At 45.1% G+C, this 26825-nt stretch overlaps 1 protein-coding gene across 3 annotated transcripts in view; it reads left to right on the top strand.

The window, feature by feature from the left end:
* The window catches only part of LOC106588262 (inactive rhomboid protein 2), a 38001-nt gene that overhangs the window by 6471 nt on the left and 4705 nt on the right, over positions 1–26825 (top strand). The window contains exons 2-17 of one of the 3 annotated variants that reach the window (XM_014177111.3): positions 1604–1760; positions 10599–10757; positions 12266–12420; positions 12929–13133; positions 16129–16341; positions 16718–16846; positions 17657–17757; positions 18079–18291; positions 18508–18619; positions 18796–18870; positions 20459–20620; positions 20861–20946; positions 21100–21163; positions 21407–21577; positions 21683–21783; positions 22726–22879. In XM_014177111.3, the coding sequence (XP_014032586.2) occupies positions 10611–10757; positions 12266–12420; positions 12929–13133; positions 16129–16341; positions 16718–16846; positions 17657–17757; positions 18079–18291; positions 18508–18619; positions 18796–18870; positions 20459–20620; positions 20861–20946; positions 21100–21163; positions 21407–21577; positions 21683–21783; positions 22726–22879 (2088 nt within the window). In that variant the 5' untranslated portion in view covers positions 1604–1760; positions 10599–10610. The remainder of the gene's footprint in view (positions 1–1603; positions 1761–10598; positions 10758–12265; positions 12421–12928; positions 13134–16128; positions 16342–16717; positions 16847–17656; positions 17758–18078; positions 18292–18507; positions 18620–18795; positions 18871–20458; positions 20621–20860; positions 20947–21099; positions 21164–21406; positions 21578–21682; positions 21784–22725; positions 22880–26825) is intronic. The other 2 variants (XM_082965038.1, XM_014177119.3) reach the window with 2 other exon arrangements.

The following is a 26825-nucleotide window of genomic DNA, read 5'->3' on the forward strand; positions in this document are numbered from 1 at the left end:
ATTGCTAGCATAATACATTTTACCGACACAAAGATCCTAGACCATATCGAACGAACAAATTGTTTGTCGACATTTATAAAATTGTCCCGCCATTTCAGCCCGGTCTTGACATTTTTTTCATGCGTCAGGTAATTCATCCCAATGAAATGGTTGGATTGAAACTGGATAATGACCATTCAGGCCTACAGTCGTCCATTCTGTCTTTCCTCCCCCTTGGATTCTATTGAGTCATGCTTGCAATCCCCCTGCCCCTCCTAGGTTTCAGCTCCAGTTCTCAGCTGTTGTGCTACAACATGCCTGCCAGAAAGCAGAGCCTTGAGTCTCTCCTAGCGACAAGCCTCTTCCCAGTAGTATCTGTGGGCTCATTGGGATTTCTTTCCTGCTTCATCATGGTAATGCCAATTTATGCAAATTCAGCTTCTATACTGTCTGACACATCATCCTTCGCTGTGTCGCACAGGAAAAGGGCCTTAACCTCAACCTGAAAGGAAGCAAGGCCGCTCTGGTAGTGTCACTTTGACATGTTAACTTTAATTCTCATGAACATCAGAGCATCGGAAGTTCAAAGCTTCATCCATTTTCTAATTAATGCGTACTGATCCAGGAAGGGATCTGACTTAAATGTCTGCGAATATTGGGGGAATCGTGTGTCACAGACTCGTAGTATCCCGCTGTGTCTTCTTCAGATCGCTCTCATCTTCTGAGTGAGCCAGAGACTCATTCCACAGGCTGGAGGCTGGCTGTCTATTTGGCTGGCTTCCTCCTTGTGCTGTACTCCTCTCTAATGCGGTTGCACCCACGACAAGCCAAAAAAGCATGACATGCCGTGTAACTGGGAAATATCAGCCCTGTCTATGTTGGATCTAGTTTGAAAGGTAGCCCTGTTTTTGAGTTTGGTGTCTGTGTATTCAAAACATTCACGGCCCCTGAAGGCAGCTAGGGGTCTTGGTAGGGGTGATGGAGCTGTGATACTTGTGGTAAGCTTCCGCCATGCAGGTTTGAACCTGCATGCATGCTCTGGGAAGTGCAGATTCCGTTTCAGTTATGGAATACACATTTCCCGTCCAGCTACAGTAGAACACTAACCAAGAATACTGTGACAAATCTCTCACAAGAATTCTGTGGTTTCTCTGGGAAGCTTTCAATTGCTCAAAATGACAAAGAGGGTCTCATAGCTTTGAGGTTAAATAACCTGCCATCCTACTGTATTTTTCAACAAAGGTTCTTCAACTATTTGATCACAAGGAAAGAACTAGCCATTTGAGCAATGTCATTACCACACACATTGTGTTTAGGTAGACAAGAGTGAGGGGTGATTTCAGTTGCTACACTGATGTATCGATGCATTCTGCAGTTACTTTCCTACACCATTCAATTGATTCGCCCCTTGGTATGAAGAGATGACTGTTTTTGCTCGTTCATCCGTGCACATGCAAGTTAGATCTTGAATGCTATTGACATATTGCGCAATTCACACAAGTCCTTTTGAAATCTATTGAAGTCTGACATTTGTCAAGATCTCGAGTCTCTCGTAAATCTCTCAAAGTTGTTGGTGGGTACTTCTCTACTTATGTTCTGACTTGTGGTTCAACTGCTCTTTCAGGTTGCAGTAATCGGGGTGGTAGAGATGTTACTGGTCAAAGGATGTGGTGATGAGGCAATCATCTGAAGGACTGTTTCTCTTTCGTCCTGCTGCGAGTGGTCAGAGGTAACAGAGACCGATCGTCAGGCAACACCCATTTCTGGAGGCGAGTCGAGCAGTAAGTGTGAACGCTGTTCCACAGCTCCAAATGTGTGACAATTTACGTCAAGTGACAAAATATGCGGTGATACAGTATTTAACTGGTTTCATTTTCGTTCTTTGTTTGAAACAGCTGTTTCTCCTGCACTTTGAAATGTATATGTTGTGTGTCAAGAGTTCGTGTTCATTGAAGAAGTGATGGAGAACAATGGATGTATTGTACAGCTGAGCATCTGTACTGCTCTGCACAAGATGCCATTTGAAGCTACAGTATATTCTTCAGTGGATGTTGTCATGTATTTCACAGCAACAAGTGAAACTTCTGCATAGGTATCTAGTCTTAAAGAGTCTTAGCGTAGAACACAAAGGAAGGATTAATTGGAACCTGGCGCTCTTAAGCATGTAGCCATGTACAGTACCAGTCAAAAGTTTGGACACACCTACTCATTGTAGTATTATTATTATTATTATTATTATTATTATTATTATTATTATTATAAGTCAAAACTATGAAATAACACATTGAATTATGTTGTAACCAAAAAAGTGTTGAACAAATCAAAATATATATTATATTTGAGATTCTTCGAAGTAGCCACCCCTTTGCCTTGATGACAGCTTTGCACACTCTTGGCATTCTCTCAATCAGCTTAATGAGGAATGCTTTTCCAACAGTCTTGAAGTAGTTTCTGAGCACTTTTCCTTCGCTCTGCAGTCCAACTCATCCCAAACCATCTCAATTGGGTGGAGGCCAGGTCATCTTATGCAGCACCATCACTCTCCTTCTTGGTCAAATAGCCCTTACACAGCCTGGAGGTGTGTTTTGGGTCATTGTCCTGTTTAAAAATAAATGATAGTCTCACTAAGTGCAAACCAGATGGGATGGCATATCGCTGCAGAATGCTCTGGTAGCCATGCTGGTTAAGTGTGCCTTGAATTGTAAATAAATCACTGACAGTGTCACCAGCAAAGCACCATCACACCACCTCCTCCATGCTTCACGGTGGGAACCACACATGCTGAGATCATCCTTTCACCTACTCTGCGTCTCACAAAGACACGGCGGTTGGAACCAAAAATGTCAAATTTGGACTCATCATTTTCCACCAGTCTAATATCAATTGCACATGTTTCTTGGCCCAAGCAAGTCTCTTCTTATTGGTGTCCTTTAGTAGTGGTTTCTTTGCAACAATTTGAACATGAAGGCCTGATTCACGCAGTTTCAGTTGATGTTGATATGTGTCTGTTACTTGAACTCTGTGAAGCATTTACTTTCCTGTGGCGGTCCTCATGAGAGCCAGTTTCATTATAGCGCTTGATGGTTTTTGCGACTGCACTTGAAGAAACTTTCAAAGTTCTTGACATTTTCAGCATTGACTGACCGTGGAGTGTCGTTTCTCTTTGCTTATTTGAGCTGTTCTTGCCATAATATGGACTTGGTCTTTTACCAAATAGGGCTATCTTCTGTATACCACCCATACCTTGTCACAACACAACTGATTGGCTCAAATGCATTAAGAAGGAAAGAAATTCCACAATTTTTTTGTTTGTAATAATGACAATTACAACAATACTGAATGAACACTTATTTTAACTTAATATAATACATCAATAAAATCAATTTAGCTTCAAATAAATAATGAAACATGTTCAATTTGGTTTAAATAATGCAAAAACAAAGTGTTGGAGAAGAAAGTAAAAGTGCAATATGTGCCATGTAAAAAAGCTAATGTTTAAGTTCCTTGCTCAGAACATGAGAACATATGAAAGCTGGTGGTTCCTTTTAACATGAGTCTTCAATATTCCCAGGAAGAAGTTTTAGGTTGTAGTTATTATAGGAATTATAGGACTATTTCCATCTCTACCATTTTGTATTTCATATACCTTTGACTATTGGATGTTCTTATAGGCACTATAGTATTGCCAGTGTAACAGTATAGCTTCCGTCCCTCTCCTCGCCCCTACCTGTGCTCGAACCAGGAACACATCGACAACAGCCACCCTCGAAGCATCGTTACCCATCGCTCCACAAAAGCCGCGGCCCTTGCAGAGCAAGGGGAACAACTACTCCAAGTCTCAGAGCGAGTGACGTCACCGATTGAAGCGCTATTAGCGCGCACCCCGCTAACTAGCTAGCCATTTCACATCGGTTACACCAGCCTAATCTCGGGAGTTGATAGGCTTGAAGTCATAAACAGCTCAATGCTTGAAGAATTGTGAAGAGCTGCTGGCAAACGCATGAAAGTGCTGTTTGAATGAATGCTTACGAGCCTGCTGCTGCCTACCATCGCTCAGTCAGACTGCTCTATCAAATATCAAATCATAGACTTAATTATAACATAATAACACATAGAAATACGAGCCTTTGGTCATTAATGTGGTCGAATCCGGAAACTATCATTTCGAAAACAAAATGTTTATTCTTTCAGTGAAATACGTAACTGTTCTGTATTTTATCTAACGGGTGGCATCCCTAAGTCTAAATATTGCTGTTACATTGTACAACCTTCAATGTTATGTCATAATTATGTACAATTCTGGAAAATTAATTACGGTCTTTGTTAGGAATAAATGGACTTCACACAGTTCGCAACGAGCCAGGTGGCCCAAACTGCTGCATATACCCTGACTGCTTGCACGGAACGCAAGGAAGTGACACAATTTCCCTAATTATAAGAAATTCATGTTAGCAGTATTAACTAACATTTTTACATTACATTTTAGTCATTTAGCAGACGCTCTTATCCAGAGCGACTTACAGTAGCGAAGGCATACATTTCATACTTTTTCATACATTTTTTTTTTTCTTCCGTACTGGTCCCGCGTGGGAATCGAACCCACAACCCTGGCGTTGCAAACACCAACTAAATATGCAGGTTTAAAAATATAGACTTGTGTATTGATTTTAAAGAAAGGCATTGATGTTTATGGTTAGGTGCAATGACAGTGCTAAATCATCACCCGTTTGGCGAAGTAGGCTGTGATTCGATGAGAAATGAACAGGCACCGCATCGATTATATCCAACGCAGGACACGCTAGATAAACTAGTAATATCATCAACCATGTGTAGTTAACTAGTGATTGTGAAGATTGATTGATTGTTTTGATTGTTTTTATAAGTTTAATGCTAGCTAGCAACTTACCTTGGCTTCTTGCTGCCCTCGCGTAACAGGGAGTCAGCCTGCCATGCAGGCTCCTCATGGAGTGCAATGTAAGGCAGGTGGTTAGAGCGTTGGACTAACAAGGTAAAAATCTGTCGTTCTGCCACTGAACAAGGCAGTTAACCTACCGTTCCTAGGCCGTCATTGAAATAAGAATGTGTTCTTAACTGACTTGCCTAGTGAAATAGGTTTATTTTTTAATCGGCGAAATCGGTGTCCAAAAATACCGATTTCCGATTGTTATGAAAACTTGGAATCGGCCCTAATTAATCGGCCATTCCGATTAATTGGTCGACCTCTAGTGCAAAGCTGTCATCAAGGCAAAGGGTGGCTACTTTGATTTGTTTAACACTTTTTTGGTTACTACATGATTCCATATGTGTTATTTCATAGTTGTGATGTCTTCACTATTTTTCAACAATGTAGAAAATAGTAAAAATAAAGAAAAACCCTTGAATGAGTAGGTGTGTCCAAACCTTTGACAGGTACTGTAGCTAAACTCACCCAGGCTGTACTGTACTTGGGCTGACCTGTTCATCATTGAAGCCTATGACAGAAAGTGAAACATGAGACCGACTGCCCTTGCCTCTGTCTATGTTTGGGAACTTGGCTCTAGGCCATTACCACTTCTAACTAACTAGCTATCACCGGTGGCAATCAAACCTAGCAATTTCTGAACGAGCACATTCCTGTCTGCCTGTGTCCAGGGCTATGGTGTGAGGTGGCAGCTGTGCTTGGCGTCACGCTAACATGCAACAGCAGCACTCTGTGGGCTATAGGGGCTTGGTGACAGACACACACTTGTACAGGAACACACGGTGGTACCAAACACCAAGTATGGAAATGAAGCATTGACGCTAATCTGCTATTGACTTACGGCCAGGGTCATGTTCATTAGGCACCGAACAAAATAAACCAGACTGAAACAGGGAGGGACTAACTGGTGCTTGTCCCATAAGAAGTTTTCGTTTTCAGTTGCAAAATGTATCCCGGTGCGTGTCCTAATGAAAATGACCCTGCTCGCAGTCATGACATCTTCAAGAGCTCCACGATCATCACTGGCCCCAATGTAAAGAACTGGACAGATTAGTTTAGATTTCTTGAAGTACACAGAGAGAGGGGGTGGAGAGAGAGACTGGCAGTGTGGGAGCTCGTGATACACGAGTCATGTGATAGGAGCAGTATGGTTGTCACCCTGGGTAATGTCACTATGCATTTGTGACTCATTACTGGTATGTGTGACTGGGCTGGGACTTGGAATTAGTGTGGACACTGAGTGCACAAAACATTAAGAACACCTGCTCTTTCCATGACACGGACTGACCAGGTGAAAGCTACGATCCATTATTGATGTCACTTGTTAAATGCATTTCAATCAGTGTAGATGAAGTGGAGGAGACGGGTCCAAAAATGATTTTAAAGCCTTGAGACAATCGAGACGTGGATTGTGTATGTGTGTCATTCAGAGGGTGTATGGTAGTAGGTGCCAGGCGCACTGGTTTGTGCCAAGAAAAGCATCGCTGCTGGGTTTGTCACCCTCAACAGTTTCCATGTGTATCAAGAATGGTCCACTGCCCAACTGTGGGAAGCATTGGAGTCAACATGTGCCGGCATCCTTGTAGAGTCCATTCCCCCTACGAATTGAGGCTGTTCTGAGGACAAAAGGGGCGGAGGAGTGCAACTCAATATTAGGAAGGTATTCTTAATGTTTTGTACACTCAATGTATGTTAACATGAGCTGTGTTGTCACATTTTCTCTTAGAAGACTATTGTGACACTGTGTTTGAGTTCCCACTCACTTAGGATATTTGAGTGGCAGAGAGAGAGAGAGAGAGAGAGAGTGTGAGACTGGGAACTAGCAGTCTACAGTACTGTGCTCTGTGTGCTGGGAGTTACTGTGGAAGCCTTGGGCTGTGTTGTCACATCTGCTGTTCCCAGACTACCGTGTGAGTGAGACTCCCTCTGGACTCGGTTAATCATTTATTACAAATGTTCCATATTGATCAAGAAAACATACCCTTATGCCACTATCTAGTAGCTACTATATTGTTTTTCACTCGCTCTCTAACGATTGGGTAAATGTTCAGTCAACATCTGAATGTACAACAACACAAAAGTTCCCGCCTGTGAGGAAATCATGATCCTGGAGCTGTTGTTTCCCCGGGGGACTGAAGATGATGATGCACAATGTTCCAGTATTGTCTGAAAATCACCTAAATGTATTTTGGCTGTGGAGGGGAAAAAAACTATGATGACATCATTTATAGAAAACCCAACCCACATCGCAGGTCGGTCATTGACCCATTGTTATCCTATCCAAGATCTGTTGGCAAGACAACCAGGCTATTGTTATCCTATTGGCTTAGAATAGGTGTTGACTGTTGTTTATGCTACCAGTCACATAGGTATTGTCCTAATAGATGTGTCAAAACCCTCATTGTCATCAACAGGGTACTCTCAGTGAGCAATCTGGGAAAACCTTTGAGTTTTGGTTATTCTGGTAATCTGTCATCTCCACACTACATTATCTGTTATGGATAGTATTGATATTGATTGACTCATAATTGTTAAGATATGGATGAAGATATAGGATTAATATCACAAAGATATATACATAAATATAGGCAATCAAGTATGCAGATTATAGACCATGCGAATATTATTTCCGTAGGCCCATGCATTTAGAATGAGACTCCCAATGAGACAATGTCAACAATGAGACTGATCTCTCTTTCTCCACTCTACCAGAACAACACCACCCTGACTCACTCCTTGACTGTCTCCCGATTTATAAACTATAAAAGCATTCTCCACATTGACAGACTGTGCGGTTAGTAACTGTCTGCCACTAAAGCACGGCACCACACCGTTAAAACCCCTCCATTAGTGAAAGCCTTGGATATTTCATTATGTGAGAGGGTGTGGGCCTGACCCGGTCCCATAGGAACATATGAGTTCTCCCATCCCCCAACTAGTCTCCGTACTATTCTGCTCCCACAGCCACAGACTTGATTGCCATTGACTCGACTGGTGTCAGATTTCCCTGCTGCTGCCGTTCCCGACGCTGACACCAAGCCCCTTTTTCCTATTGATGTATAGCAACTCCAAGGTTTCAACACCTTGACTAGATCTATAATGGACACGTATGGCCAGGGAGAAAACCGCTATAGGAATATTGCAATCTTGCCTTGACTTGCCCATGGAAATATACAATGACACAATTCAAAAAGCCTGAAGAGTGATGACTAATTGAGCTCTGAGTGGGTCCAGAGGCCGATGATGATTTCTAATGCAGACTTGAAGCTGGGGACAGGAAGGCATGATTATGGATGTGGCTTTGAGCAGATAAGAAAGGTAGGCCTATGTACTGATATTGAATGTATTTTTAGTTAAGTTTAGTTTATTTGATCATTTACAGGTACACCTACAAAATGATACACTTGATTTAAGAATCTTCGTGGGTAAACACAATAGTTGACGACTTATTTCCATTGTGGTCCTTAAGTAACATCGCATTTAGAGATGAGGGACTAGGGGTGGCTTTCAGAGATAGTTATTGCATGGTGTTACTGTATGTAAACACTTCATGATGGTCTTCCTGTGCACATGGCTTTGCAGTCAGTCCATTAATCACGGCAGGACTACATTTAAGACGTTTGCTTTGCTGGAAGGTCTATACAGGGATTTTTCTGCATAGAACATACTTGGGCAGGCTGTCTAAGTCCAAACAGTGTAATATAAAGATCATACCCCCAAGACATTACCAATAACAGGGGAAGTTAGCATTTTGGGGTGGGTGGGTTATGATATTCATGCCTCTGTAACTTTCTCACTCATCATTATCCGTAATCATGGTAGCATCCACATTAATGTAGAAGTGTTCAGAAACATATTGTTTTGTTATTTACAATAGAAGTGTCCAAAATTACACAATACATGATTTACCATTCATTTCTTTTGGAAACAAAATAATCTGAAAGACACTGTAAGTGAATTTGTCCAAATACTAATAACAGACTCGGATGCATAAATGTTTGATCTTGAATCCAAAATGCTGCAGTATAGAGTCAAATTAAAGTTTCAGCTTCACTGACCAAAGAATTACGTAGGGGAGTGTATGTAGATAGAATTTAAAGGCCAGCGATATATATCTCTTTCTTTCTCTCGCTCTTTCTCTAAAAATGTGTCCCAACAGGTGCAACTTTCTAGGAATGACATGTCGCGGCCTACACCCCCACTAGCACTGCCAAGTAACAAGCTATTGTCTCAGTCACCTCAGTCTCAACTTAATCTGACACCATGCATTCATACAAGCTCCTGCCACCATGCTTCTATCCAATGACTGGCTGGCGTCCTACAGACGAGGTCACAGCCCCTACAGAAAACCTATTGTTAACTCATTCAGTGTAACGGCCCACAAGAACCCTTTAACTAATTGCATGTCAGATAAGAATGATGGTACTAGTAGCCAGACAAGTGTTTGGGTGACATTACTAAATTGCGTAGAAGGGTTGCTAATGTAACTGATTTATGGGGTCTCGTCCAGGATCTCATCAAACTAACATGGAAAAAGACACTTGCTGTTTTTCTAATACATATTTGCTTGGACAGGCAGTGTTTTCCTTCAGTAGATATTGTTATGTATGTGGCGGAAAAAGGCAGGCTTCTCTCTCAGGATCTACCGGGCCCCAGTGATATGGATATTGTTTACGTAGTGCCGGTCAGCGACTGTTAACCAAGAGTGGGGCTAGGCTAGCGCGCAAGGCTCCTATTCCCTCACGTTGCTGGGTCTTGTTCCTTAAACGCTTTGCAACAGAAAACAAGAATGAGCGTTTCTTATTGGCCAAAACCTGGTAGTCGCTCCCTGTTTCAGTCCGTTTCCTTTTGTTTGTTGTCTAATGAACGCTACCTTGGGGAATGAGACTAGGGTTATTCCTCTGTTGTGACGAGAGTTATCATATAGGGTTTCTTTCCAGCTTGACCCACTGACCCAGTCTACATATAGCATGTGTATTTAAGACACAGTAGCATGCCCAATACGCACATACAGTATATATTCTTTAGCCTATATCTGTAGAGTTCTGAGGAAAGTTAGATGGAGATGTCCATGCATTGGGTTTTATGGTGTTGGGACCGCTGGAGTCTGATTGCGCTGCATTCCAGTGTGCTATGGTGGGATACTTTTGTGTTTTTTATGGTTTAGCTGATAGGCTTTTACATGGAAAATGAAGCTTCAGCAAAAAGAGTGGTATTCAAATCCAGTGGTTTCCCTTCCCTATACACGTGTGAAAGGTTCTTTCAGCAGGGCATTGTGTCCTTCCTTGTTGCAGATAGGAGTTCCTCTAGTAATTTGTCATTTGGCTGATATGTTTGTGTTAAAGTAGCTACTTCAATTAGTTCCTGAATGGTTCAAAGTGCCTGCCAGTGTTTGTCTTTTCAGTAGGACGTGTCTGAGTAGATCAGTCATTGTAAATGGAACCACATTTGCGCAAGTTGAGAATGAAAGTGGAAGTTGTAGGCTACTGAGAAATAGAGGTGATATGAGCGTTGTGAGGAATGGAAAGAAAGGGTCACAGCTGGTTTCACATCTCTTTTAAAAGGAAGGAAGGAAGAAAGAAGAAATGCACATTTTTGTCTTTGAAGAAGATTCCATCTCAAACATGCCATTAATCAATTTACTCTCGTTTGCCCTCAGAACTCAGAAAGGATGGCGTCACAGGAAGGGGGGGAGCCTCCTAACGGCAGCCAATCAGACAGCCGGTTGAAGAGCAAGAAGCCGCCCAGTCTGGTCATAGCCATCCCTGCCCCAGAGGAAGAGGAGAGGGTTGAAGAGGGAGCTGAAACGGTCAATCAGGTACCCCTTTGACCTGATCTTTCCATTTTGACCCCTCTTTATGGAAACATGTTCTGTACTTGGAAAATGGCAGTTGATGCTCTGATGAAGGCCATTTCTATAGGAGAGGGAAGAATTGGCAAGCCAACTTTTACAGTTGGTAGTATAGTCGGACTTTCAGCCCCCGACTGAAAACCTTTTTACTGAAGAGGAGAATGCTATCTCCCTTGCCTTCATACACAGTATGTCATGTGTCTATGGGCACTTGGCCAGCCATATCCCAACCAGCCCCCCCAAACCTCACCTACACCCACACCCCAGTCCACTCACGCTAGTGTTGCACGGTCACTCACAACTAGCTACTCTATAGCAAAGCTGAGATATGCCCTGTTAACATTCCTGTCTTTACATTTTGGGCTTTATAGATAGGGCCAGTGTTTTTTCTGAACTGGACAAAATTACCCCCAAAATCCAGATTTAGTTTCCCCTATAAGACCCTTAAACGGCCATTTGAAAGCTGATCTGGTCTAATGTAGTTACATTAGCTGGTTTTTGGGTACATGTATCCATTTTCACGGTTAACTCACATCTCTTCCCTGTCTGGCTGGCCTGGCGCACCCCGGGGGACTCCTTCAGATTAAGTGGTTATTTAGCCTAAAATGATCTGCTCCAATCACGCATGAAGCACTCCCTGCACCATTACTTTTCAAAAGTCATCATTGTTAGGCGTCTGCCTGCAGACCGGAGGTGTAGGAAAGGGATGAGGGAGGGTGTGTGTGGGTGAGGGAGAGTGCATGTGTGAGAACACAAGTGTGTGTGTGTGTGTGTGTGTGTGTGTGTGTGTGTGTGTGTATGTGTGTGTGTGTTTCCCAAACAAAGAGCCTCTGGTAGCAGGCTGGCTAGCTAAGCACACCCCCTGCTGGCTGACACACAGGCAGCTCACATGGCTCTCACAATACTCAGTTAACTCCACAGTAAAGACACGAATGGGCTTTGAAACAACATGCAGTACAAAATGAAATAACATTACAACGGAAAAATATTAAGCTTTAGGATACTCTGGTGTTTCCCTAGTATCACTTCTAGGTTTTGTAAAAATAAATGATTTGTGCATTTTGCTGCAGTCTCAGAAAAAGAAAAGTCCTTACTTTGCCATTCTTACACTTATGTTCTGGAATAAGGTGATTGATCTGAGCTAAACTGGATAGTTGTCATCACTACAGGCAATGGAACGCTGTGGGCTGAATCATAACAAAACAATCATGCACTTAACGCGCATTTCCGCCCAAATGTTCCATTGACAACAATGCACGATTTACACAATCTTAAGATTATTCACACACCGCAAGTGAAGATTTATCCCAGTAGTATACCAGTGATGGCGTGAATTCCATTTATATTCAGCCAGTCCATTTCAAGTGCCCTTTCCTTTCATGGCCTGCGGTATACTGGCTCTCTGAGGTAGGATTATGCTCAGTAGGCCTACCTGTATACTGACCCTCTGCTCTTTCCCCTGTCCCTCTGTCCAGCCCCTGCGTTCGTCCCTGAAGAAGAGTGAGAGCCTGCAGCAGGCCAGTCCTCTGTCTGACAGTGGTACTGATGGTGGTGGTGGAGGAGGTCACAATGTTGGGGACAGGAGGGCAGCCTTCCACAGACAGACCTCCCTGTCTCAGAGCATACGCAAGTAAGTGGGGGTGGAGAGAGGGAGAAGTGGGAAGAGAGAGGGGAGAAATAAAGGGAGGAAGAAACTAATGGAGGGCAGAAGAACAAGCTGAAAGGGTGTATAGGAGGATTTCAGGGTCAGTGGGTGAGAAAGGAGGAAGAGGGCAAAAAGAAAGGGGAGGTACTGTATGAGAAGGGGTTGGGGCGGTGGAAAGAGCCTGTAGATGAACAGAGAGAGAAGCGGAAGGGAAGGAGAGAGAAAAGACAGTGGGAAAATCACACTTGCAATTCTTCGCATCCTCTCTCCTCCTTCTCAAACCCCATTGGAGAAGAAGGTCAGAGGGGAGGGATCTCTGGCTTTCTCATCCAATGGGTTTTGAGAATTGGGGGGGGGCATATAGCAGAGGATTTCCTTTTATGACTGTTTGGAATGTTGGACATAATTAAGTTGTATTCTGTCTTTATTATTCTCTCCTCTTTCCCCCTTCCCTCTCTTCCAATACCCTGTCTCTCCCTCCCCCTCCTGCCAGGGGTACAGCCCAAGCTACAGCCCAGGCAGCAGGTTGGTTTGGGGTGGGTGAGGACTGTGAGACCAAGCAGCAGCTATGGCAGAAGAAGAGCCTGCGCCACTGCAGCCAGCGCTACGGCAAGCTCAAGGCCCAGTACAGAGAGCAAGAGATCCCCATCAGCATGGACCAGGGCCTGGACTCACCCGCCGCAAACAAGATGCCCAAGGTAGGCCCCCTAGGTCTGACAGAACTGGGTCAGTACAGTGCATTCGGGAAGTATTCAGACCCCTTGACTTGTTCCACATTTTGTTACGTTACAGCCTTATTCTAAAACGGATTCAATTGAGGTTTTTAGACATTTTTTCAAATGTATTAAACATAAAAAAACATAAATATCACATTTTACATAAGTATTCAGACCCTTTACTCAGTACTTTGTTGAAGCACCTTTGCAGCAATTACAGCCTCGAGTCTTTTTGGGTATGACGCTACAAGCTTGGCACACCTGTATTTGGGGAGTTTTCCCATTCTTCTCTGCAGATCCTCTCAAGCTGTGTCAGGCTGGATGGGGAGCGTTGCTGCACAGCTATTTTCAGGTCTCTCCAGAGATGCTCGGGCTCTGGCTGGGCCACTCAAGGACATTCAGAGACTTATCCCAAAGCCACTCCTGCGTTGTCTTGGCTGTGTGCTTAGGGTCGTTCTCCTGTTGGAAGGTGAACCTTCACCCCAGTCTGAGGTCCTGAACGCTCTGGAGCAGGTTTTCATCAAGGATCTCTGTACTTTGTGCCGTTCATCTTTCCCTCGATCCTGACTAGTCTCCCAGCCCCTGCCTCTGGAAAAACATCCCCACAGCATGATGCTGCCACCCATACTTCACCGTAGGGATGATGCCAGGTTTCCTTCAGAGTTGACACTTGGCATTCGTCTGGCCACTCTACCATAAAGACCTGATTGGTGGAGAGCTGCACAGATAGTGGTCCTTCTGGGAGTTTCTCCCATCTCCACAGAGGAACTCTGGAGCTCTGTCAGAGTGACCATCAGGTTCTTGGTCACCTCCCTGACCTAGGCCCTTCTCCCCCGATTGCTCAGTTTGGCCGGGCGGCCAGCTCTAGGAGAAGAGTCTTGGGGGTTCCAAACTTGGAGGCCACTGTGTTCTTCGGGACCGTCAATATTGCAGAAATGTTGTGGTACCCTTTTCCAGATCTGTGCCTCAACACAATACTGTCTCGGAGCTCTATGAACAATTCCTTCGACCTCATGGCTTGGTTTTTGCTCTGACATGCACTGTCAACTGTGTGACCTTAAATTCTCAGGTTGTGTGCCTTTCCAAATCATGTCCAATCAATTGAATTTACCACAGGTGGACTCCAATCAAGTTGTAGAATCATCTCAAGGATGAATGGAAACAGGATGCACCTGAGCTCAATATCGAAATCTCATAGCAAAGGGTCTGAATACTTATGTGAATAAGTTATTTCTGTTTTTAACTTTTAATACTTTCACAAAAATTTCTAAAAACCTGTTTTGACTTTGTCATTATGAGGTTTTGTGTGTAGATTGATTGCGGGAAAACGTTTATTTAATCCATTTTAGAAGTTGGCTATAACGAAAAGTCAAGTGGTCTGAATGCTTTCTGAATGCACTGTATTAGCAGTGCCCAGGGAGTGAGGGATAGGGACTGTTTGTAGACTGGGCCACTGTATTAGCAGTGCCCAGGGAGTGAGGGATAGGGACTGTTTGTAGACGGGGCCACTGTATTAGCAGTGCCCAGAGAGTGAGGGATAGGGACTGTTTGTAGACTGGGCCACTGTATTAGCAGTGCCCAGTGAGTGAGGGATAGGGACTGTTTGTAGACGGGGCCACTGTATTAGCAGTGCTCAGAGAGTGAGGGATAGGGACTGTTTGTAGACGGGGCCACTGTATTAGCAGTGCCCAGAGAGTGAGGGATAGGGACTGTTTGTAGACTGGGCCACTGTATTAGCAGTGCCCAGTGAGTGAGGGATAGGGACTGTTTGTAGACGGGGCCACTGTATTAGCAGTGCCCAGGGAGTGAGGGATAGGGACTGTTTGTAGACGGGGCCACTGTATTAGCAGTGCCCAGTGAGTGAGGGATAGGGACTGTTTGTAGACGGGGCCACTGTATTAGCAGTGCCCAGGGAGTGAGGGATAAGGGACTGTTTGTAGACGGGGCCACTGTATTAGCAGTGCCAAGAGAGTGAGGGATAAGGGACTGTTTGTAGACGGGGCCACTGTATTAGCAGTGCCCAGGGAGTGAGGGATAGGGACTGTTTGTAGACGGGGCCACTGTATTAGCAGTGCCAAGAGAGTGAGGGATAAGGGACTGTTTGTAGACGGGGCCACTGTATTTGTTGCACAATCAAATCAACTTTACCTAACAAGACGCTATCGTCACTTGTCTCGGTGTCCGACATCCGATTAGACTCCGCTTTTGGACCTCTACTCATAATGGAGAGATCACGGAGAGTAGGTGGAGGAAGGGCGGCAGTAGTGCCACTCAAGGGGAAGTGAAGTGCACCCTCTGCCTGCCCTAAATAATGCAGAGCGGGGCACCGTGTTGACAGGAGGTAGGCTTACATCTGAGCCCCAACCAGACGTGGTGTTTCTGTTAGTCCCCACACACTCCGCTCTCCTCCACCGACTCCAACACACCCGCTCACTCCTGGGTGCTTATTCGTCTCCACGACTCTCTCTCTCTCTGTCTCTCTCCTTCTGTCTGTCACTCTCTGCCCACTTATTTCTGTCTGTCTCTCTATCGGGTCTCTCTCTCTCTCTCCCAATCTCTCTTTTTGTTCATCTTTCTCCTTTGCTCTCTGTCAACACCTATGAAGACTCGGGTAAGATTTCATAACGAGCGTCTACACTCACGCTGACTGACACCTCTACACACACACAGACGCACACTCAGAACACTCATAGTAGATGGGTTATAGATGTGTGAATGTCATTGTGTCATCAGTAACGCTTTCATGTGGAGCCGTCAGTGTAATTCTGTGTCAGCTCTTGTAGAGTGCAATGTTTTCATGATTTAGTTTCCAGCTAGCTTAAATGTCCCCTCCTTGAGGATTACAGCATTACAATGTAGCTTTTATTTGTGATGACGCTAACGATGTGACAGTTAATTAGTTTATTTATTTATTTTTATTTCTGTTTAATCAGCGTGAACGTACCCTGTCTGTCTGGTGCTCTTTCACCCCCCCCAGATTGTGGACCCCCTAGCTCGGGGGCGAGCGTTCCGCTACCCGGATGAGACGGACCGACCTCCCCGTACCCCCCACACGGGACCCGTCACCCCGGGGTTTACCTCCCTGTCCTCCTTCACCTCCCAGCGCTCCGGGGGCTACGCCCGTCTGCCCCAACGCAAGAGGGAGTCTGTCGCCCGCATGAGTATACGAGCAGCATCCAACCTACTCAGGGTGAGCGGGCACTGGGGGGGGGGGGGGGGGGGACACGTTAGGTGAAGTGTGTGTGCCGGGGTGGATGGGGTTTCCTCTCCAACCTGATCATCACTGGGGATCGTTAGTGGAAACTAGACTACCTTTGAATGTACATTCAAAAGCATGTGTGTGCATGTGTGTTGCTATTGAGCGAAATACAGATGAATGTTTGATGGTTTTGTGTATCTACATCCCCGACATAAATACTGATTTTTTTTTGTTGCTTAAAAGACTGCTATGTTGATCTGTGTATGTTGTACTCTACTTCACAGTCATATTTGAGTTGAGTTGTCTCTCCCCACATGCTAGTCTTTGATGTTGTCCCACTAACGTCCTGGTTGTGTGTGTGGTTCAGGGTCGTTCAGGTCTAGTGGGCTCCCAGACCGGTCGTAGTTTCCCCCGGCGGAGCTTCGCCCGGCCCAGCTGGCTGGAGGAGGACACGGTGGACTCAGCAGACACTCACGGGTCCGTCTTCTTCAGCAAGGTAATGATACTCTGTCTACCTTTCTCTCTGTGTCCTTCTCTTGCTTTCTCTGTCTCTCGTTCGGTTTGTCTGTCTCTCCGTGTGCCTCAGTCTCTCTTTTCTCTTTCTCTCTCTCCCTCTCCTTTCGCTGCCTCCGTCTGCATGTTTTTGTTTGTATTAGTTCTGTCTCTTCTATGTCTCTCTCTTCTATGTCTCCCTGTCTTTTCTATGTCTGTCTTTTCCCCTCTCTCTTCTATATGTCTGTCTCTTCTATATGTCTGTCTTTTCCCCTCTCTCTGTCAATTCTATATGTCTCTGTCTGTGCTCTGTGTTCCAGGTGAAAGCAGTCAGTCTCAGTTTAGCCACTGTGCTAGTTCACACAGATGAGATAATTAACACAATGTCAAGTGGCTATTTTGGGTCCCCTCCTCTCTCCTCCAGCAGTCTGTATGTGCTACCAGATTAATCACAGTCCAGCTCCCAAAGTAATGGACCGGCTGCTGGATGTACCGTTGGCGTGAGAGAGATGGAGGGATGTAGTCTGGAGAGATGTATGGGCTGGCGAGGGCTATGTGGGATGAGGGTTGGGGAGGATAGTAGGTTAAGAAAGCCAGATCCTGTACTGTTGGTGTGAGACGTGTGTGATGGAGTATGTAGTGATTTATATGGACTGGTAGAGGGGGACGATGGTGTGTAGGGGAGGATAGTCGACGGAATGATTAGTGCAGAATGGTGGGTGGCATTTTCTACGTCAAGACAGTTGAGAAGAGATTGGTTTTCTGTGGGCCTCTCAATAACATTCTCCCCACGTCAACTCGCTCTCCCTCTCAGGTGGATGCCCATGAGGAGTTGTACTCCATGGCTGATGATGTGTTCGAGTCGCCCCCTATGTCGGCTTCCTACGGAGACCACCATGAGCCCTACCAGAGCCTGTAAGTAGCCTCCATTAAAGGGATGGGGAGAATGATTAAAAGACCTAGATTGATAAAGTCTTGTTGGCTTCTACAGTATTTGACTTTAAGTTTGTCTTTCTCTCCTCCACTCTTTCAACCCTTCCCTTCGCCTCATGTTTCTCTCTCTCTCTCTCTCTCTCTCTCTCGCTCTCTGTGCGTCTCGCTCTCTCCCTCTGTCTGTCTCTCTCCCTGTGTCTCTGTGTGCGTTTCGCTCTCTCCCTGTGTCTGTCTCTCTCCCTGTGTGTGTGTGTGTGTGTGTGTGTGTGTGTGTGTGTGTGTGTGTGTGTGTGTGTGTCCCAGTAGGGACGTGTCTAAAACCCCCACCCTGCATATTGAGAAGGCCGGGTCACAGCAGCGGGGGCGTCGTATCGCCTCCCAGGTCAAGCACTTTGCCTTTGACAAGCCCAAGCGGCAGTACGGCATGGGCGTGGTGGGCAAGTGGCTCAACCGTCAGTACCGCCGCAGCATCAGCAGCCAGGTGCAGAAACAGCTGGACGACTTCAGCAGCCACAGGTGAGGAGGGAAGGATATCAATACGTACAGTACTTTCATACACACACACACACACACACACACACAATCCACACCTAGTACTTCACATTTAGTGGGCATTCATTCATCTTTGAGAACCACATGCGTGATTTTCGCTCTGCGGTGATATCGTTGTGTACATTTTTCAAATGATCCAATCGAATAAGTAAAACGACCCTGCTCTGTCGTCTCCCTCAGACCGTACTTCACCTACTGGATCACCTTCGTCCACGTGGTCATCACCATCCTGGCCTGTGCTACCTATGGCTTTGCCCCTGTGGGGTTCGCCCAACACTCCACCTCTGAACTGGTGAGGAGTCCCACAGGGCCTAGGCAACTGGACCCCCTAATAGGATCCAAAATGGCTTCTGTAATCCAGTGGTTTCTGTGGTGGCTTCTGGCATAACTCTTTTAATCCACAATGGCTACCTTAGTGATCTATTGTGCTGTTTCTCCTGACTGTGTTTTCTTGGTCTCCCTCCACAGGTGTTGAAGAACAAAGGCATCTATGAGAGTGTCAAGTTCATCCAGCAGGAGAACTTCTGGATCGGCCCTGGCTCTGTGAGTCACTGCTGTTCTATCGCACATGTCATACATACTTACATGTAGGGTCATAGGGAAAGGCTTATAGGTGCACATACCGTAGGCTTATGCTATATTAACGCGCGCACACACACACACACCTGAACCCCAGCACGTGCTGTAATCTCCTCACTCTGTACCCATATCTGAATCTGATGGGCTACGTCTGCTGTGGTGTTGGTAGGTGCCAGGTGGGAGACGCACTTAGGCATCAACAGGACACGCTAAAGAAGTTCTGGACTGACTCACTGGTACTTATTAACTAGTTATTTACTCACTTACTGCAGTGTACTTACTAGTGTGCCTTCTGACTGTACTAGTGTGCCTTCTGACTGTACTAGTGTGCCTTCTGACTGTACTAGTGTGCCTTTTGACTGTACTAGTGTGCCTTTTGACTGTACTAGTGTGCCTTTTGACTGTACTAGTGTGCCTTTTGACTGTACTAGTGTGCCTTTTGACTGTACTAGTGTGCCTTTTGACTGTACTAGTGTGCCTTTTGACTGTACTAGTGTGCCTTTTGACTGTACTAGTGTGCCTTTTGACTGTACTAGTGTGCCTTTTGACTGTACTAGTGTGCCTTTTGACTGTACTAGTGCGCCTTTTGACTGTACTAGTGCGCCTTTTGACTGTACTAGTGTGCCTTTTGACTGTACTAGTGTGCCTTTTGACTGTACTAGTGTGCCTTTTGACTGTACTAGTGTGCCTTCTGACTGTACTAGTGTGCCTTTTGACTGTACTAGTGTGCCTTTTGACTGTACTAGTGTGCCTTCTGACTGTACTAGTGCGCCTTTTGACTGTACTAGTGCGCCTTTTGACTGTACTAGTGTGCCTTTTGACTGTGTTAAAGTACTTTCTGACTGTATTAAAATACTTTCTGACTGTACTAAAGTACTTTCTGACTCATTCACACTTACTGACTTCATTTTGCCTTGAGAAACTTCACACTTGTCAGGTTCATATCCACTTCGACAGTGATACAGAATGTTCATTTCAGAGAATGTGGTGGGCTGACAGTCAGTAACCCATGTTACAGTTTATGGTCTATGTAGGGTGTCAGGTGAAAAAGTGGGTGTTTTCTGATCAAGTAAGACCATGGCTCCACTACACCATCCCACATAGGCCACAGTATGAAGAGTGTAAAGGGTCCCACACGACTCGTCTAGTGGGTGGCTAGAACTCAAATAACTGTAGCTGTGGTTTTGGTGGAAAACTATCTTTGTCTGTTCTGTACTGTGATGCACTAGATGCTACCTTTTTGTATGGTTGACTATCAAAATAGGATCTCTTGACTACTTAAATAAGCCTAACTCTTTTTTTGGCCCTGGTTCTTAGTTGCCCAGTTAGGTTAACTTTATTGGATTCCCAGGTTAGGTTAACTGTGCTGGGGTTGCCAGGTTAGGTTAACTGTGCTGGGGTTGCCAGGTTAGGTTAACTGTGCTGGGGTTGCCAGGTTAGGTTAACTGTGCTGGGGTTGCCAGGTTAGGTTAACTATTTTTGGTTGCTATGTCAATTATGTGTCTGGTTGTCAGATTAACAGTGTATTCCTGTATTCTATCCCTCCTCACAGGAGGACCTAATCCACCTTGGAGCCAAGTTCTCCCCGTGTATCCGCAAGGACAGCCAAATAGTCAGTCTTATCCAGAAAGCCAAGGACCAGGAGAGAGAGTCAGGCTGCTGTGTACAGAACGACAACTCTGGCTGTGTCCAGACCCTCAGCAACGACTGCTCGGTACGCAAACACACACGTACGCAGTAGGCTCACATGCATATGTATTATTGTAGGCCCACACAAATACTGTAGACCCACACACATACACACAAACCACTATTGTACTCCCACTTACACTCCCACGCTCTCTCTCTCTCTCTCTCTCTCTCTCTCGCTCTCTGTGTCACACTCACACACACTCTCTCCTGCCACCTAGAGGTGAATGCTTGTAAACTTGTGTTTATTCTGTTCTGTGTGTAGGAGTCGTTGGCCACCTTCATGAAATGGAGGGATGAAGATGTGGACATTCTGAGGTCATCAGGCTCTGTGTGTCACCAGGACCCCAGGTACTGTCTTTGATGCTGTTCTGCTATAACTACAGTGGTAACACACACACACACACACACACACTGTCCTGACCTGACAAGGTAAAACTAACTCAAGAGAGTATCATAAAGTGTCTTCCTGCTATCTTATTTCCTGATACATGCTGGGAACAGGACCTGTGAAGAGCCCGCCTCCGCAGAGCCTCACATCTGGCCCGATGACATCACACATTGGCCGGTGAGTGACAGGAGGATCAGCCAATGTTATGCTCCGTTTGACAGCCCTGCTAATATGTATTGCGTGAACAGACATCGTCATGCATTCCATTTCTACAGAATGTTGCACCCCGCTGTACAGTGTAAGCCGCCGGTATTAAAATACAGCAGTGGATGAGAGGTTACTGAACCATCGTAACCTCCGGTCTTAGATCAGTGGAAACCAACACTAGCTTCTTCTCACCCTCCCTCCATCTGATCCCAGATCTGCACCTCCCCCCGCAAGACGAACCTAACAGGCTACAGACACATGGACTGTAACCTCAAGGGACGACCCTGCTGCATAGGAACTAAGGGCCGGTGTGAGATCACTACGAGAGAGTACTGCTCCTTCATGCACGGTTACTTCCACGAGGAGGCCACCCTCTGTTCCCAGGTAGGTGGGTGTGTGTCTGTCTGTCCTGTGGTGGGCGTTGTTTACAGGGTGTGTTTAATGACAGCCAGCTCCCTATCTGATCCGGGGATCTCTCTTCGTTAACAGATCCACTGTCTGGATGATGTGTGTGGCCTCCTGCCCTTCCTCAACCCTGACGTCCCTGACCAGGTCTACAGGCTGTGGCTCTCCTTGTTCCTACACGCAGGGTAATCATACACTGTATTTCTATAGTACTTTTCTATACATGATATTGTTTTTAGCCTAAAGTGCTTGACAGTAAGAGTATGTCGACCTCGGGTCGTCTGACTGTAGTCACATCAGTACTTAGTGCAAATCCAAACACCATAGGTAGAGTCATGGGATTTTGCTGACCAATTGACCTGAACAGGAAAGTCTCTGTAATACTCTGTTAAAGGTCAAATGCAGTCGTTTTATCAGTCAAATCATTTCCGGGTAACAATTCATTAACTTACTGTGATTTAAAAAAGAATAATAATGAAATGGTCAAAAATAGCTTCTTAGCAAAGAGCAATTTCTCAAGCAATAATTTAGCTAAGACTATCTGGTAGTGGTCTGGGGAGGGGAAAACTTCAAATGTTTTTTTTGGCAGAGGGGTTTGGAACTCTCTTTCTTATTGGTCTATTAACAATTAACAAATGCACTGCCTGCAAAACTCCATCCCACCAAAACAGCAGTTCTTACACTAAAAGGGCATTATCGTCATTTTCACAATTTCACAGTATTATTCCAACCTCAGTGTGGAAATATATATATATATAAAACACAGGTAAATCACGTTTTTGACTGCACTGGGCCTTTAATACTTTATGTAACCCTAGTTGTAGCCTACTACACGGCTCTGATTGTTCCTTGTCAGTTTACATGGTCAGTGTGAACTCAGGGATATCCCATTGTATCCCACAGTCCCTAAGTATGGCCTTAACAGCAAATACTGCGTCGAGAGGATTCCCCCCACATGATTCAGATACGGGTACTTAGTGAGGAGATTACAGCACGTGCTGGGGTTCGTGTGTGTGTGTGTGTGTGTGTGTGTGTGTGTTAATATAGCATAAGCCTACGGTATGTGCGCCTATAAGCCTATTTCCATGTGTTGTCCTCTGACTGGCCTCTTCCCTTTCCCTATGAAGCCTCCTCCACTGCCTGGTGTCTGTAGTGTTCCAGATGACTATCCTGAGAGACCTGGAGAAACTGGCTGGCTGGGTCCGCATCTCCATCATCTACGTCCTTTCTGGCATCACCGGCAACCTGGCCAGCGCCCTCTTCCTCCCCTACAGAGCTGAGGTACACACACATACACACACACACACACACACACAGGCTCACACACAGGAGCGCACGTACACACACCTGCTCAGCTAACACAACCGCCACTGCTAATCTCCATTGAGCTGGTCAGGTGTTTTCTAGGAAAACTGGCGAGAGAGAGAGCGTTAACATCTCAGCTAGGCCCGGGCAGCCACTGAGCTTAGCTCGGTTACTGGAGAAGCTTTGGATAGGGAGATTACTGGACTGGACGTGACCCCGTCTGGAGGGTAAACGATCAGGACTTAACTGCCTCTGCCCTGCCTCCATATCACCTGAAGCTGGAACACCACCATTACACGTGGCTTGAGAAAGCCATAGAGATCCTCTATTCATTTGTATGCTCAAAGCATTGGTAGAAATGCCAATGACGAAAACGTATTGCAATTGTGCAAACTGTCTGAATTGCTAGGGTTGGCACAGTCAACGAGACGTTCTGACAGCCTGAGAAGAAGAGCCTTGGCTGCAGTAGCCAGATGTGGTGTGCCAGGGTCCCCCTAGTGGTGAAAAGGAGTTTCAATTCACTCCATGTAAACTGTAAAGCTCCATGCATCCAACACATTTGCATTCCTTTGTCCAACACAGACAACTGGGTCTCATGTACATGTTTAATCACAAATGAGTGTTAACCCAGTCAGTTGACCCATTCATTCTGTCTCAGACCATGTCTGAGTCTCTCAAGTGTGGTCGCACACACAAACGCACTCCTACACGTTTTGTCATTCACTGACATTCCCATTGTAGCCCTATCTTCACCTTTGTATTTATTTATTTATTTTATTTAACCTTTATTTAACCAGGTAGGCAAGTTGAGAACAAGTTCTCATTTACAATTGCGACCTGGCCAAGATAAAGCAAAGCAGTTTGACACATACAACAACACAGAGTTACACATGGAGTAAAACAAACATACAGTCAATAATATAGTAGAAAAATAAGTCTATATACAAAGTGAGCAAATGAGGTGAGATAAGGGAGGTAAAGGCAAAAAAGGCCATGGTGGCGAAGTAAATACAATATAGCAAGTAAAACACTGGAATGGTAGATTTGCAGTGGAAGAAAGTGCAAAGTAGAAATAGAAATAATGGGGTGCAAAGGAGCAAAATAAATAAATACAGTAGGGGAAGTGAGTTGTTTGGGCTAAATTATAGATGGGCTATGTACAGGTGCAGTAATCTGTGAGCTGCTCTGACAGCTGGTGCTTAAAGCTAGTGAGGGAGATAAGTGTTTCCAGTTTTAGAGATTTTTGTAGTTCGTTCCAGTCATTGGCAGCAGAGAACTGGAAGGAGAGGCGGCCGAAGGAGGAATTGGCTTTGGGGGTGACCAGAGAGATATACCTGCTGGAGCGCGTGCTACAGGTGGGTGCTGCTATGGTGACCAGCGAGCTGAGATAAGGGGGAACTTTACCTAGCAGGGTCTTGCAGATGACCTGGAGCCAGTGGGTTTGGCGACGAGTATGAAGTGAGGGCCAGCCAACGAGAGCGTACAGGTCGCAGTGGTGGGTAGTATATGGGGCTTTGGTGACAAAACGGATGGCACTGTGATAGACTGCATCCAATTTATTGAGTAGGGTATTGGAGGCTATTTTGTAAATGACATCGCCGAAGTCGAGGATCGGTAGGATGGTCAGTTTTACGAGGGTATGTTTGGCAGCATGAGTGAAAGATGCTTTGTTGCGAAATAGGAAGACAATTCTAGATTTTACTTTGGATTGGAGATGTTTGATGTGAGTCTGGAATGAGAGTTTACAGTCTAACCAGACACCTAGGTATTTGTAGTTGTCCACATATTCTAAGTCAGAACCGTCCAGAGTAGTGATGCTGGATGGGCGAGCAGGTGCGGGCAGTGATCGATTGAATAGCATGCATTTAGTTTTACTTTAAGAGCAGTGGGAGGCCACGGAAGGAGAGTTGTATGGCATTGAAGCTCAGAGGAAATGTCCAACTCTCTGTGTTCCTCTCCCTGACCGGGACACGTTGGTGCTTGTTGTGTTATCTGGACATGATCTAATCCAACCAAGCCCTTTTCTTCTGCAGTGTGTGATGTGCTAATGGTAAGTTAGTCCAATCCCCTTGAGGTGAGGCAGCTGGCTTAATTGTGCCAGTCTGTTAAGGAGAGGGCGAGAGAGGCAGGGACATTCAGTCCAGGTTTCGGAGTCAGCAGTAGGGTAAATGTGAAGGGCACAGGAAGGGATTTCAGAGCGTCTTTGGACAGGAGACCCTGTTCCCTTGTAATCTCCTCTTATAGCTTTACCATTAGGCTATTGCTGTCCATTTGGCATAGGAAGAGTGGACAAGTTACTTAAATGTTTTTCCCTTGTTCTATTTCTTCTGGTGTTCAGACTCCTTTCTGTATGACCAGACTGTAATAGCCCATCCATGCTAAACTTCATTGATTTACAATTTGATTCACTCGTAGTCCCAGTATGTTAGGCTGTAGAAATGAAGAGTGCGAATGTTACTGGAAAGAAGAGGATACGCTACAGTTTTGTGCTCGAGGACAAGGCTCAGTATGGTGGACAGGAAGCATTGTTTGTGACGTGGGCATTGCCAAGTGGGAGAAGAGAGCTGCTGTGGATTACCTAATTGGCGCAAACCAACGTCTCCCAATTGGCCTCTGTAAAACGCGCTCTCTTGCTCGCTACAGATTACCCGAAGGATATTGTGTGGGTTAACAAAGGTCACTGCTACACTAATCCAGATTCCTCGTCTGTTCAATTGTTGAAAAAAAGATATGGTCTGGTCTTCCAGTGCTTCTACATACAGATTATGGATCAGAGTTTAGTACTCCCGAGGAGTACCTATTTCTGGAAGAATCTCTTCTTTTCATTTCCCCAGATTACCAGCTCTATTACAAAAATCTGCAGGTATGTGGCTGCAACTGTGCGTCTTTGACATGATTTGGCGCTAGGTACGTCTGTCACTGTCCTAGTGTGAAGTTACTGTGAGGTAGCACTCAGAAATGTCACCGCTGCTGCACCAGCAGGACGCAGGCTTTCACACAACAGGAATAGCTCCAGAGACGTGAGGCGACGCACGGCTCCTCATCTCAAGCCACTTAGGGCCGAGTTTGAGTAAAAGGGGATTATCCCATTGGTGGAGTAAACAAGACCCCGAATTGGTGGCCGAACCAGTCTCTATCCACTGTGGTTAAAAACATCACAAATTAGGATTGGTTTTAGGTCTTCACGATGTTGGAAACTAAATGTTTGTGTTATACCCCTAAAAGGGAGAAATATATATATATATATATATATATATATATATATATATATAACACGGAGATGTGGCTACGGCTTCAAGTCACTTGTAATGAGTCTTTTCTTATAAAGTCATCAGCCATTTACATAGGTACGAAATATAATGTTTCACAAATGCACAATATATTCTCTCAAATTACATAGCTGTTACAAGTGTTCAATAAACCAGTATTGTCTCATTTATACATTACAATGGCTCAATGGATCGTTTATTATCCCTCTTTAAATTGACACTATGAAATGCAATGACAAGCCTTTTTAAATGCATCATGTATCTCACAATTTATTATCACCATGAATCATCCTTGTATATACTGTTCCTAAATGTATTACATACTGTATTAATTCCTATCAGTATGCAAACTCGTCCTATAACAACAAAAACATGTATAACCTTGTAGTAATTCGTATTTAGTGCTTTTGATCACAACAACTTTCACATTTCCCGAAAGTTTTCCATTGTTCCCATTTACCCACACACACAGGAGCTGTGCGCAAGGTCTCTCTCGGGGCACGCTCTGATCACGAAGTCACCTTGTGCAAGTGAGCAGCCTTCTAGAAATCCTGCTAGCAAAACGGCTAATTTCAAAGTGGTCACGTACACATGGTTAGCAGATGTAATTGCGAGTGTAGTGAAATGCTTATGCTTCTGGATCCGACAGTGCA

This window comes from Salmo salar, chromosome 02, assembly GCF_965601325.2.
Source record: "Salmo salar chromosome 02, fSalSal1, whole genome shotgun sequence".
Lineage (NCBI taxonomy): Eukaryota > Metazoa > Chordata > Actinopteri > Salmoniformes > Salmonidae > Salmo > Salmo salar.